We start from the raw sequence: 13,326 nt of genomic DNA, 5'->3' as shown, positions 1-13,326 counted from the left end.
CGATTAATATAATCACTATTATACTAATCTGTATTTATTTATATTTAAGCGTTGCTTCTCTGTTAATACTAAAACTATTTACATTTCTACTCTCAACTCAAAGTACTCCTAAATTTATGAAAATATTTATGTTACAGCATCCTAGGATGTGGACGAGCAGCAGAGTTAGCCTTCCTCCTTTGCAGAAGATGAGGCCGATCTTTTAACAATGACTTCTTCAAGTCTAGGGATATGCCTGTAACTTGAATCCAGACCTGTCAATCCTTCCTGCCCAAGAGGCAAATCCCATTTCTTGGAGACTTCCTTCATTCTCCAATTTTTTTTTCCTCCTTTGTATCCCATGGGGGTGGGGGTGGGGAGAGCGGGTGGGCACAGAGTAACTTCCAGGACACAATATCGGTTCGTAAAGTTACCTTTTGGTTTTGTTCAATAAACAGAGTCGTGAGAAAGGTGCACAACCCTGGCACCAAGCAGCCTTGGGCAATAAATCCAAGCTTCAGCTCTGCAAAGCAGATGATGTTGTCTCCAGTACTCCAGTTCCAGTTGGGGATTTTTGACAGGAAAACCTGTTTCACAGTAGAAACCAAGTCAGGCATCGAGAATGCAGACAACAAAAGAAACCTCTTCTGAGTAGACACTTTCTTTAATTAATTTACTCTTCGCTTTGGGGTAGTACCAACGTCAATGTACATGATTGGAACCAAGTCAGCACTGGAAAGTGGTCAGCCTGCCTCCAGGTGCTTCATTTTTGAAACAAACAGAAAAAGCTGGAGTTGTATACGTCAAGCCTAATGGCTGAACTCACTAATTTTGTCCCTATTTCACGTCCCCAAATGATCCACCATCTCAAAGAGACTCCAAATTTCATATATCGCTGAAAGTTTTAAATTTGTAGATCCATGAAGAGATCTAAAGATGAAACAACCGAATGTATGGACTGCCGTGGTACCTTGTTTTGAGACTGAAGTATCTGAATGATGACTCTGGTCTGTGGATAGTAGTTCTTGATAGAGATCACCCTAAAAATACAAACACACACACAAAATACTCAATAGCCATGTGTCATATTGGCTCTGTAATGTAAGCCAATTCAGAGTTAAATTTATTTGTCAATAAATGTGGCAGGAACTCAGCACATTACAAAACTGTTAGCTTGTTTCTACAATCTATTTAGTAGAGGGTTTTCTTAATTTATTTATTCTTATTTTGTGCATATGAGTGCTCCGCTCAAACATATTGATGTGTTCCACAAGGCCAGAGGAAGCTGTCAAGAGTCGAGTCCCTGGAGTTACAGGAACTGAACCTGAGTCTTGTGAAGGAGCAGTGAGTGCTCCTAACTGCTGAGCTACCCTACCCCTAGCCCCACCGTACTGTCTTCTGAAAAACATTTTATAATGACATGCACAGAAAAGCAAACAGCTTAAGTGACCAAGGAACTAAATCTATGGAATGGGCAGGTTTTAGTGTTTGAAAACTGGGATCCACTGACAAGGAAGAAATAAACAGTTTCATATACCTTACCCTCGTGCCCTAAAGTTCGAAGTGGCTAATAGGATGTCTAACTCAATACCCTCAGTTTCTAGGCTAAGAGCCTAAAATCCATCTCCTGTCGAATGGAGTGTGTGTGGTTTAACTCCTCAGCTGCTTCTTACCCTGTGTAGAGTCATCTTCAACTCACATATTTGTTTCGCTCTAGGAACAGAGCCACCAAAATCATACTTTGAGTTTCTGTCACCACGAGAAAAGTTCCCGCCCACAGATATGAAATAGGTAAAGTTGGGGACACCTATTCTGTTCACCCTGAGAACACTTGACAAGGTGCCTCAGATGTAACGCGCTCAACCACGTACACTCTTTTCCTAGAGCTGCCAAAGAGAAGTTTCAATGAAGAAAGGATGCAAATAGGACTCACAAATGCCATCTTTGCCTCTGGACTGAAGAGGATCTTACACATGACGGCACTATCTAAATGCCCACCTGATGTTACAGCTGGGAATGCAGCTCACTGGGTAGTGTGTGAGCACTTGATGCCCTGGGTTTGACCCTTACCACCACAAAAGGGGAGGAGAGAGTGTTGGCTTGCTTTTAAATGTATATAGCTCTTATCTATAAAAAGCATCAGGGGAAAATATTGAAAATGCCATGCACAGTTAGGATGCCTGTTTTCATGTCTCTTTGCTTTTATTGTTTTGGGGTGCATGTGAGGGGAAAACAGGCAGAAACCTGGCGTGTGATGAACCTACTGAGCTAGATATCATCTCCTCTCATTAGTGTATAGAGAAAAATAACCATCACTGGAGTGTACAAAACAAACAAACAAAGCAAAACGACTCGTTTCTTACCTCATAATGTTCGAGTTGTCTTCAGCATGAAAATCACTGCAGAAAGGATTGGCTAGAATCAAGCAAGCCTCTGCGTTCTCCACCTATTCTTCAGATTAAACAGCAGCTGTCAGGTTAATGACAGGGGCGATACCCTAACGTTCTTTCTTGGCGATTGTTTAGGGTTTCATCAAACTACCGCCAAGCGAAAGAGCACATGAAGGAAGGGGTTATGAACCAAACATCTTCATATCAAGACCATAGTCCTGCAATTGCTCTGAGGGCTGCAGCTGATGAACCAGGGGACAGTCACTCTTATAAAAATCTAAAGTTGCCTTACAGTGGGTACACTTTAAAGTTGTACTTTCCTATACTGGATATCTCCGTTACTTTATGTCTGCCGATAAGCAGTGAGACCTTTCTCGCCAACTGCCAGTACACTTATCCACCTTAAGGACAACAATGGCAGAATTGGATGCACTTGTCTACAGTTAAGTGTCACTCAGCATTTGGGTTCTGAATCTTAAAGTGCAAGACATTTATTGAAATAACTCCTATAGTATCAATTATAAGACAGGAAAAGAACGTGCCGAGTCTCGTCATTTTCTACTTAGTCATTAGCTCTGTAGACCATTGGTTCCCAGCCTCCCTGCTGCTGTGACCCTATACTATAGTTCCTTACATTGTGGTGGGTGACCTCCATTCATAAAACTATTTTCATTGCTATTTCATAACTGTAATTTTGTTCCTGTCATGAACAGTAATGTAAACAGATGTGTTTTCCTATGGTCTTAGGTGACTCCTGTAGAAGGGTCATTAGACCCTCAAAGGAGATGCAGCCCACTGGTTGAGAACCACTGCTCTAGACCTTTGCTTTAAATAGAATTCTTCAGGTTAGTTACTTAGATACCAGAAAGCCAGTTTTGATCTAACACCAAACTTTTCTAGTCACTTGACCCTTATTCATTTTTGTATAGCCTTGGCCTTGCTGTGATTTCTGCTATTTGTCTTAATGTTTATCTTATCAAAGGCATACCAATATTTAAGAAGGGAAGCTGATGAGAGCTAATGGACCCATGGTTAAGACCATATTTAGCTATGCAGGCTGCTGGGGGGAAAAGTTATCAACAGAAATGTTTTACCTATCTATGAGCCTTGCAAGCTACAGTATTAACTGGCCTAGCAAACTATGCCCACGGATGTAATGGTGGTATGAATTCCATAAGAGTAATCAACTGTGATGCCTGGTACTGTAAACCGAAACCCATGGCTGGGAAGCTCATAGGCACTAGGGAAGAATCTACTACTCTTGCTAAATAGACATACTATCAAACCACCTTCTAAATGCATTATTTCTATACCCATAGTTAAGTGTAGCTTCTCATCAGAGAATCTTTTTTATGTAATGGACAGCCATCAAAACAGACACTTACAAAATGCAAAGATTAAGTGTCTGTCAAATGACTAGCCACAAAGTGGACATCTGTATCACACCCTTTCACTCCAAGGCTCAGGGAATATAGCCAATGTGCATAATGGAAAGATTCTTAGAGCCAAAGGCTGAGGAGTTCTGGGACAAAACAGTATCTTCTGGACATGACAGGGCTATTGCCCCTATGAATGCATGGTAGCTTTTCTTGCGTGCATAAAACCTATACAAGATGGAGCCAGCCGAGATTTCAGCATGCATTGTGGAGGGGCACACAAGCCAATAGCTGAAGGGCTATTGACGGTTAATGGCTACTAGGGGAGGGAGTTACTTTTTCTTAGGAGTGTGGTCCCTGTTAAGTTGAACTCGCTCCAGTCAAGGGTCCCATATCCATGTGTGTATGGGCAGCACTAGTTAGATTAAGTGGAGATAGATAGATAGATAGATAGATAGATAGATAGATAGATAGATAGATAGATGAGAGAGAGATGGAGGGAGGGAGGGAAGGAAGGAGGGAGGGAGGGAAGGAGGGGAAGAGGGAGGGAGGAAGAGAAAGATATTAAGATCAAGTTGAAAGGGAGTCGTGGGGAAATCCAGAAAGAGCTGAATGGAGAGTGGAGTGAATTAAGTAAAACACATGCTATGAATTTATAAAGTTCTTAAAGAATAAATAAAAACAAGGGGGTTTTTGCATTATATACTGACCAAATAAATGTTTTTTTAAAATATTTTTTTAAGAAGAGGTAAAAGAACACCCGCTTTTGTTATCTATAACGTTCTCCAGACCTCTTAAGTAATAACATCTCATAGAGAATTTGGTGGAATAGACCAACATTGAGGTCAACTTGCTGAGTCAAAGAGGATTTGGAAGTCAGTTGTTATACTATTTTCCCATCAGTGTCTAAAGTCATGGAAGCCGCACTCTTCCTACAGTTAAAAGACCTGGACTAATAGCTTCTGGCACAGCAGCACGGCCTGTTATTTTCACTCCAGACTTAGGGAAGGGACAAAGTGAGAGAGAGAGAGAGAGAGAGAGAGAGAGAGAGAGAGAGAGAGAGAGAGATCTAACTGCAGCTCGCTTCAGATCCTCACACCTCAGCGCGGTGCCACATACAAAGGTTGTGCAGGACGAGTGGCACTTCAGTAAGGTCTCCAGTTCCACGGAAGGAGGAACCCTAGACAAAACAGTTCAGGGGCAAAGGCTGAAACCCAGAGGCTTGCTTGGCGCTTGTTAGCTGACTCGGCACACTCTAAATCCCCAGTTCCATCAGAAGACATCTATATTCCATTATGGGTCCATATGGTTAGAGGATGTAGACACAGCTAACCCAATCCACAAATGGGTGTGTAGATCAGGCCTGAGCAATCACAGTGACTCAAAAACCAAAACCCACAAATCAAATAATGCCATGCAAAAATGAATCACTAAATAACGAGATCAAGTCAATCACCCAGACACAGCATTCTGGGGCTGGAAAGGTGGCACAGTAGTTAAGAGCACTAGCTTGCCCTCCATGAAGACCTGATTTTGGTTGCTATGACCTATGTAAGGTGGCTCCCAACAATCTGCAAATCCCAGCTCCAGGGAAGCCAATGCCCTCCTCTGGCTTCCCCAGGCACCTACACTCAAGGGCACATATCCACACTCACAGACTCATACTTTAAAATAAAATCATAATAGAAAAAGATACAGTGTTTGCAAACAGGGATTTAATCAAACAGCTTCTAAACATATGAGGTAAACACAGGCAGAACGTGGGAATCAAACCTGTCACTGGAACGAGAAATTTCAATTAATTGGCAGGTATTTTTAACAATTTAGTTTAGAAAACCTAATTTCTTTGAAGATGGCAAAAAAAAAAAAAAAATTTAGTGAAATAGTAAATTTCCCAACCCACAAAAACATCTTGTATTGCAAAAAATAGTTACAGAACATATTATGATCTACGATTAAGTTAAAAGTTAAAAACAAATGACAATAGTCTATATTGCTCACTGCAGCAACACAAATGCTAAGACTGGAATAATACAGAGGAAGCTGGCATGACTCTTGCTCAAAAGCGACATGCAGATTCATAAAGCACCCCATACTCTTAAATATATATGTTCATCATATTTAAAATTTTAAAAACCTAGACTGCTAAAAGTACTATTGGCCTGATAATATTATGATAGTCCTTTATAGTTATTCTTAGAAATAAATTATGTTAGAAGCATTAAATATCAATAGATGTGCTTTAGTGAAATGTACAGCTTTGTATACTAAGCTATTCTAGTAATATACTAAGTATCCTAGTAATTAATATACTATCACTAGGATAAACTCAGAGACAGTCTACAAGCTTAAAACTTATTATCTAAAAACAGAAGTGAGGAGATGACTCAGCACTTAAGAGCATTTGCTGTTCTTTCAAGACCTGGGTTCAGTTATTCTTCTTAAAATATATTTAAATGTAATTTTCCTTCCAGGCCAGTCAGAGGGAGCAAGCTAACAAGCAGTATTATTCCCTGGGTTTTTTGTTTGTTTGTTTGTTTGTTTTTTGTTTTTTTTTTTTTTTTGCCTCAGGCTCTTGCCTGACTTCCTGCTTCTAGGGAAGATGGGTCGTAACTGTAAACTAAAATAAACCCTTTCTCTCAATGCTGCTTTTGGTGATGGTATTTTTAATAGCAGCAGAGCACAAACTAGTTTAACAACAAATTGACAAATTAGAAAACACAGAACGGAGCTGCTCAGAGTGGCAGCATATCCGACCAATGAGCGGAAGGATTCGCTCGATAAGTGGTCAAAGCAGTCGATGTATTTAAGAAAAGATGAAACTTTAAGCGTATATCTTACAATATGGAAAATTTCCAGAGATTCAGTGACCTAAATGACAAAACTGAAAATGTTACATTTCAGGAAAAATACATTTAAATATGTATGGAAAAGGAATTTATTTTTCTAAATAGAAACAAAAAATATATATTAAGAACTTGGAAGTTAGGATTGTAGCAATAGCTCAGTCAGGAAAGTGCTTGTGAGGATATGTGTTCAATCTCTAGCACTTAACATAAAAAAAATTCCAACATAGTGGATCATGCTTATAATCCAAGCTCTGGGGAAATAGAGTTAGGCAAATGCCAGGGTTCTCTGGCCAGTCAGCCTAGCCTGTTTAAAAAGCTCCAGACCAATAAGAGACCTTACTTCATTAAAAAAAAAAAAAAACAAAACAAAAGGTTAATGGCTTCTGAGGAATGACATTCAAGGTTGGCCTCTGGCCTCCACACCTACATGTACATACATGCATGTGCACCTAAACATATGTGCTCACATGTGCATGCACACACATACACACCTATTGCTGAAAACACCACACACCTTGGTTGCCGGAAAGAGAGAAAGAAAGCTACAAATGACCTGACAGCATCCTCCTGCTGTCTAGCTTGCGTGGCCAGTGGGGGAGAAAAGTCAGCATCGTCTGATCCCGCTATGAACCCTGACAGTTACAATAGTGATCTACCAGGTAAGTGTGACTACTGGTGTAGCAGTCGCATGACCATTACAAAGGTGACAACCTTCTGATTGGATGTGAGCTTTACTTCACAGTGGAAATTCATGTCTGGTACTGTAAACCTGGTCCACAAGGCCTTGGATTGGAGGTCAGAGGCCCTAGAAAGGAATCTACTACTGTAGTTTTGATAAACGTGTTGTGCCTCTGGATACTTATGCTAGTTCTCATAGATTAGTGCTACTCTTAGCCCTGGCGGAGAGGTTTCTTTTTGCTGTGGAAGGTGAAATGCTGGACAATAAGTGCTGTGGAGAGCTCGGCCCTAAATGCATCATCTATATCTCCTCCTCCAAAGCTTCGAGAACATTGTAGAAGACAGGATGGAAAGAATATAAAAGTTGGAAGATAGGGGTGTTGCCTCAAAGCCAACCAGAAGGAGGCTGGTCATCCCCAATAACTATTATGCCTCTATTGCCCCAGCAGGTACACCTTGCCTGGCCAGTCAGTGTTGCAGCATTCAGAGTTGGCTCTAGGTGGTATTTTTCTCTCCCAGTGACCTGCATAGCAATTTCTGGCACCGTGAAAGCTACGCAGCAGGGAGCAAGGTTTCAGGTCGGTTCCAGCATGATTTCTCTCTTCTTCAACTAAAGTTATGATGTATGTTTGGCCATAGGGTTGTAAATCTAGGTATGGTGAGCAGCCAAGAAAAATGGCAAAATATTATATGATTTAGGGGGCTTCAGACCCTCCCTGATTAATAACTCATAAGACAATATCTCATGCCTCATCAAAGGGACTGGATAAAGAGCAAAAAGATGACTATAACAAGCATTTTGCTTTTTGATGTATGTGTACACTGTGTGCACACTGTAGCAGGCAGAATAATACTCGCACTTCCACTGAAAGAAGAAAGGTGAACCAGGCATGGAGGTGCAGGCCTTTAGTCTCAGGACTCAGGAGGCAGTGGCAGAGGCAGATGGATCTCTGCATCGGAGGCCAGCATGGTTTATAGAGAGAGTTCCAGGACAGCCAGGGCTATATAGAGAAACCCTGTCTCAAAAACCAAAACAAGACAATAGTAACAAAAAACTAGGAAAAACGAGGAAGAAAGTTAACCAAGATACATAGAAATTCAGCTAACAACATAACTTCTGATGTGCACATCCCAGAGCAAAACACAAAGAACGTGAAACCCAAGACAACACAACTGTCGCCAGATCTATCAACCCCAGAGTGATAGCCCTCCCAGTGAGACCAATTTAGATGAAATTCTAGGCAAAGAATTCAAATATTTTTGAAGAAATAAATGGGGACCTGAACAAATGCCTGAACCAGTTCTAAGAAAGCATAAAACACACGAATGAAATAATGAACTAAATACAGGATATGAAAACAGAATTCAAAAAAGATGGAGATTAGAGGCCCAACAGTGAAGCCTACTACTGCCATTCCTAAGTCAATATAATTTCTAACTGTTTCTAAATACTTCTCTTTGTACCCACTAATTTCTCCACCTTCATCTCTGATATAATCTGCATATATGCCATGGCATGATGCACACACACACATACACACACACACATACACACACACAAATAATAGTAAATAAAACATTTTTTTAAAAAAAGATTAGGACATAAATTAATGAAATTGAAACAAAAAACTGCACATAATCTATAAAATGAAGGGTTGTGTTGGGATTTTAAAAGATACATCAAATCAATAAGCCATTAGCCAAAATATATAAAACAAAGAAAAGATCAAATTAATAAAACAGGAATTAGGAGAAAATACAACAGATGCCAAGAAAATTCAGGATTTCATAACTTTAAAATGCATATTCCACTAAATTGGAAAGTTAAAAGAAACGGATAAATTCTAAATTGATATGACCTACTAAAATTGAGAGGTCCTAAAACCTTGGAAATAAAAATTTTCAATTCCCTGGGAAGCATACTGGGCTCCTAGGAAGGAACCACTCACCGACAATGGGCCTTTAGTCAATGATGGTCCTGACTTAGGATGGATGAATCTAAATGTGAATCAGCTCCTGGACATCTAGCTGGAGGAGATAACAAGGCCTCTAGAACAGAGCTGGTTTCTGAAATTTTTCAAGGTCTCAGTAATTATAATAAAACTAACATTGCAGCCAATCAAAATTGTACTAATGTCACTGCTTTGCTTGTGCCAATCATATTAGAGGTCACCTAACCCTTCTGGAAAATTCCCTAGCCCTGCATAAAAAGGCGACCTATGAGCCCCTTTGGTGGTCGCCATTTTGATGAATGGTTGCCCCCTGCATGCTGTTTTTTCCACAGAATAAATGCTCTTTGCCTTTGCATACCATTTGTATCTAAGGTCTTCCGTCAGTGACTCTTAAACCCTAACAACGTGAAGTCAGATGAGATGAACAACTTAAACAATGAGACTGAAGTATTAATTTAAAATCTCTTAGTTAAAACAAAACAAAAAGGGGGGCAGGATAAATTAGAGTTGACTACAAAACTCAACTATACTTTGAAAGAAGAGTGTAAATCTAACCCTTCAAGATTTATTCCAGAAAATAGAAAATTGATTTCCAAGCTTATTTTTATGAAGCCAGTATTACACTCACAGCTAAATCACAGAAAGATACAGCAACAAAATCTATCTATCTCCCTGGAGCTATGAGAAACAAAAATTCTTAATAAAGTACTTGCAAATCGAGTTCAAGAGTACATCAAAAGAGAGCATGTACCATGAGCAAGAGGACATCACTGCAGGGACGCAGGGAAGGCTCAACATCTGGGAGTTGGTGAGGTTAATTCAGTACATCAACTGACTCAGTTGCAGAAGTCATACAATTTGACAAAGCCCAATATCCTTTCACGATAGAAATCCTGAGGAGATTTTGGATGAGGCCAACTATCTCTACATGATAAAGGCTAGACACAACAGGCCTACAGTCAGTGTGATGGTTTGTGTATGCTTGGCCCAGGGTGTGGCACTATTTGGAGGTGTGGCCTTGTTGGAGGAAGTGTGCCACTAAGACAGTCTTCTCCTAGCTGCCTTCAGAACAAGATGTAGAACTCTCAGCTCCTTCAGCCCCCATGTCTGCTTGGATGTCACCTTGCTCCCGACCTGATAACGGACTGAACTTCTGAACCTGTAAGCCAGCCCTAATTAAATGTTGTCCAGTATAAGAGTTGCCTTGCTCATGATGTCTGTTCACAGCAGTACAACACTAAGGCAGTCAGCATCACGCTAATTAGAGAAGTGTCCAGACCTTTACCACTAAATCAGGCATGAATGCCCACTCTTTCCATTCCTATCTGAAGTCTTCCTAGAGCAGTAAGAGAGGAAAGGAATTGAAAAGAATATAAACAGGAAAAGAATCCTGCGGGCAGATGACATAATGCATGTAAACGATCCTGAAGACCCCACAAAAGAGACTCTAGAACTGATAGTCTCTTCTAGCAATATGGCAGGACAAAGAATTCATCCACAAAAAAAGCCCCCAGTAGCCTCAATGATAGATACACTAAAAGATAAATCAGAGAAACAACCCCTTTCATAATGTTCTCAAAACAAAAAACAAAAAAACAAAAAAACAAACAAAAACAACCCCAACAAACCAACAAAGCAAACAAACAAAACCAATAAAAACAAGGTTGGAAAAATCCCCTACTTCCCAGGCCTGACGTAGTAGTGCACAACTTTAACCCTGTCATTTGGGAAGCAAAGGCAGGTAGATCTCTGTGAGTTTGAAACCAGCCTGGAATACACAGTGAGTTCCAGGACAGCCAGGGCTACATACAGACACCCTGTCTCAATAAAACAAACAAACAAACACATAAATACATAAATAGAATAGCTAGCCCACCAACAGCAATTTACAGATTCAATATAATCTACTTCAAAATTCCAGCTTCATTCATGGGGGTGAAAAAAAGAATCTTAGATTTTTTTACGGAAACACAAAAGACTCAGGATAGCCAAAGCAGCTGTGAACAAAAATAATAATGTCAGAAATTCCACTATACCTGATTTCAAGTAATAAAACACTTACATACCAGTGTAGACTACCTCTCATTAATTCATTGATTTAAAGGGTTCCATAGACTTCCAGAACAATTCAGGCTGAGGCCCCTGTCTGTGGTTACCTCCAGAGCCTGAAGGTAATTCCCCAGTGCTGAGGACATCACGCACTTGAGTCAGAAGACATGGAGAAGTCAAGCTGATGTTGACCTGGAAGCTTCATGCCTACTGGCTAGCTTCCACAGAACCTAAGTGTCAAGTAACTGAGTCGCTTAAATAATGTAGGTAGATAAGCAGAAAAACATTTGGAAAGATTGATTCTAAAATATTTGCACTGGTTAGGCCTGGAAATGAAGTTACTCTTCTTTTTCTATACTTGATCTTACTGGAAAGGCTGAGAAGTAATTTTATTTTGTTTACTATTGTTTCTTAACACATATACACACACACACACTAAAAATGTAATCCCCATTCATTGAAAACATACTTATTTCAACTATTGACTTAGGACACACTGAGCAATGCTGACGCACTTACTCTCCGAGGAACACAATCTCAATATTGATCTCTCCTGCCTTCCGGTTGAGAAAATTCCTCAGGAAAGCAGTCACACTGTCAACTGTGATGTTTCCACAGACCACAATGAACCTAAGCAGCAAGAACAGAAAAACGGGTCACCAGAGGAACAAAAGGACAGCTCTCTCTTGGCATCTGAGGGAATGGACTCCAAGAACCCCCAAAATAACAAAATCTATACAGAGATGTTCAATGTCTTCAAAATGTCACAACCTTGCATGTAGCCTGCACACGTCCTCTCAGCCTACTTGAAGACATCTCTAGATTACTTGTAAAATCTAATGCAATGTAAATGTTACATGGATTGTTGTCACAGTGTGTTGTTCCTGAAAACAGTCTATATGAGTTCAGTACTGGCTCAAATCATTTTTAAATATTTTCTGTCTGAGGCTGGCTGGACCCCCATATTCTATCTGAGGCTGGCTGAACCCCCAGAATCTGAGATCTCTGGCTGTATCTTCCTGTCAGTCTTAAAGAAGGGCAATCAGCTTAAACTTGTTTTAAATAAGTTGTGTCTATACATCCTTTAGATTTTCATAGTGCAAACACAAAGGTCAAAGCAAGCATCCAGTTCTGTAGTTTTTGTCTCATCTCAAAAAGTGCATGCCTCCAAGCCCTTATGGTCTTTGCATTATACAAATATTTCTAGGAAAGCTGTCATTATTGTTAAAATTGTCATAGTTATTTATCACTCATAATAGACTTGCTACCTCCTGTGCTTGCAAAATTCTGCCATTCACACATGTCATTATTCTCTCCCTCTCCCTTTCTCTCTCTCTTATTTAGGTTGACACAAGTTGATTAAATACTTGTATCAAGTAGTGAATATCCTGTTTGTATGGAGTTCTTTCTAATCCTGTTCTCTTGGGGAAATGAAGCACCTCCACAATGCATTCCCTCAGGTCTGTCGGCAGACAGTGTGTGTGCAGAATGAGATCTCTGGTCAAAAGAAAGCATTAAACGGTAGACATCACACTAGAAAAGCTACTTACTTCTTTCCTCTGACTGATTCATAAGGCTTGGTGTATTTCTTCCTGGTAGAAAAGAGTTCCACCATTTCTGGAATGTAGTTTGCAAATAGTATCTAAAATAATAAGTCAAAAAAAAATCCTTAGGGCTCGTTATATTGAAAGATACTCCCAAAATTGCAAGACTACAGAGAAAAAGGCAAGTACACATATATGCCTTTCATTTAGCACTGTGGTCTTCAACTTTCCTAATGCTGGGACCCTTTAATACAGTTCCTCATGTTGTGGTGACCCCCACCATAAAAGTATTTTTGTTGCTACTTCATAACTGTAATGTTGCTACTGTTATGAACCATAATATAAATATTTTAGAGATAGAGGTTTGACAAAGTGGTATTGTTTTGTCTCACAAGTTGAGAATCACTGATCTAGCAGAAGGCTATAACAATGAACAGTGCTTTTTTTTTTTTAAAGACTATATATTTCTGAGTTTTTTAAAAGTTAGGATTTTGATTGCAATTAACAAA

The 13,326-nt window shown here is 39.8% G+C and overlaps 1 protein-coding gene across 1 annotated transcript in view; it reads right to left on the bottom strand.

The window, feature by feature from the left end:
• The window catches only part of Kcnu1 (potassium calcium-activated channel subfamily U member 1), an 82,787-nt gene that overhangs the window by 42,721 nt on the left and 26,740 nt on the right, over nucleotides 1-13,326 (bottom strand). The window contains exons 9-14 of the mRNA XM_076913956.1: nucleotides 12,824-12,915; nucleotides 11,793-11,903; nucleotides 4,820-4,925; nucleotides 2,343-2,425; nucleotides 950-1,019; nucleotides 414-566 (exon numbers count right to left, since the gene is read on the bottom strand). Coding sequence (XP_076770071.1) covers nucleotides 414-566; nucleotides 950-1,019; nucleotides 2,343-2,425; nucleotides 4,820-4,925; nucleotides 11,793-11,903; nucleotides 12,824-12,915 — 615 coding nt within the window. The remainder of the gene's footprint in view (nucleotides 1-413; nucleotides 567-949; nucleotides 1,020-2,342; nucleotides 2,426-4,819; nucleotides 4,926-11,792; nucleotides 11,904-12,823; nucleotides 12,916-13,326) is intronic.

This window comes from Arvicanthis niloticus, chromosome 16 (genome assembly GCF_011762505.2).
Source record: "Arvicanthis niloticus isolate mArvNil1 chromosome 16, mArvNil1.pat.X, whole genome shotgun sequence".
Lineage (NCBI taxonomy): Eukaryota > Metazoa > Chordata > Mammalia > Rodentia > Muridae > Arvicanthis > Arvicanthis niloticus.
The sequence above is the reverse complement of the archived record's forward strand: the minus strand, read 5'-3'. Positions and strand labels throughout refer to the sequence as shown.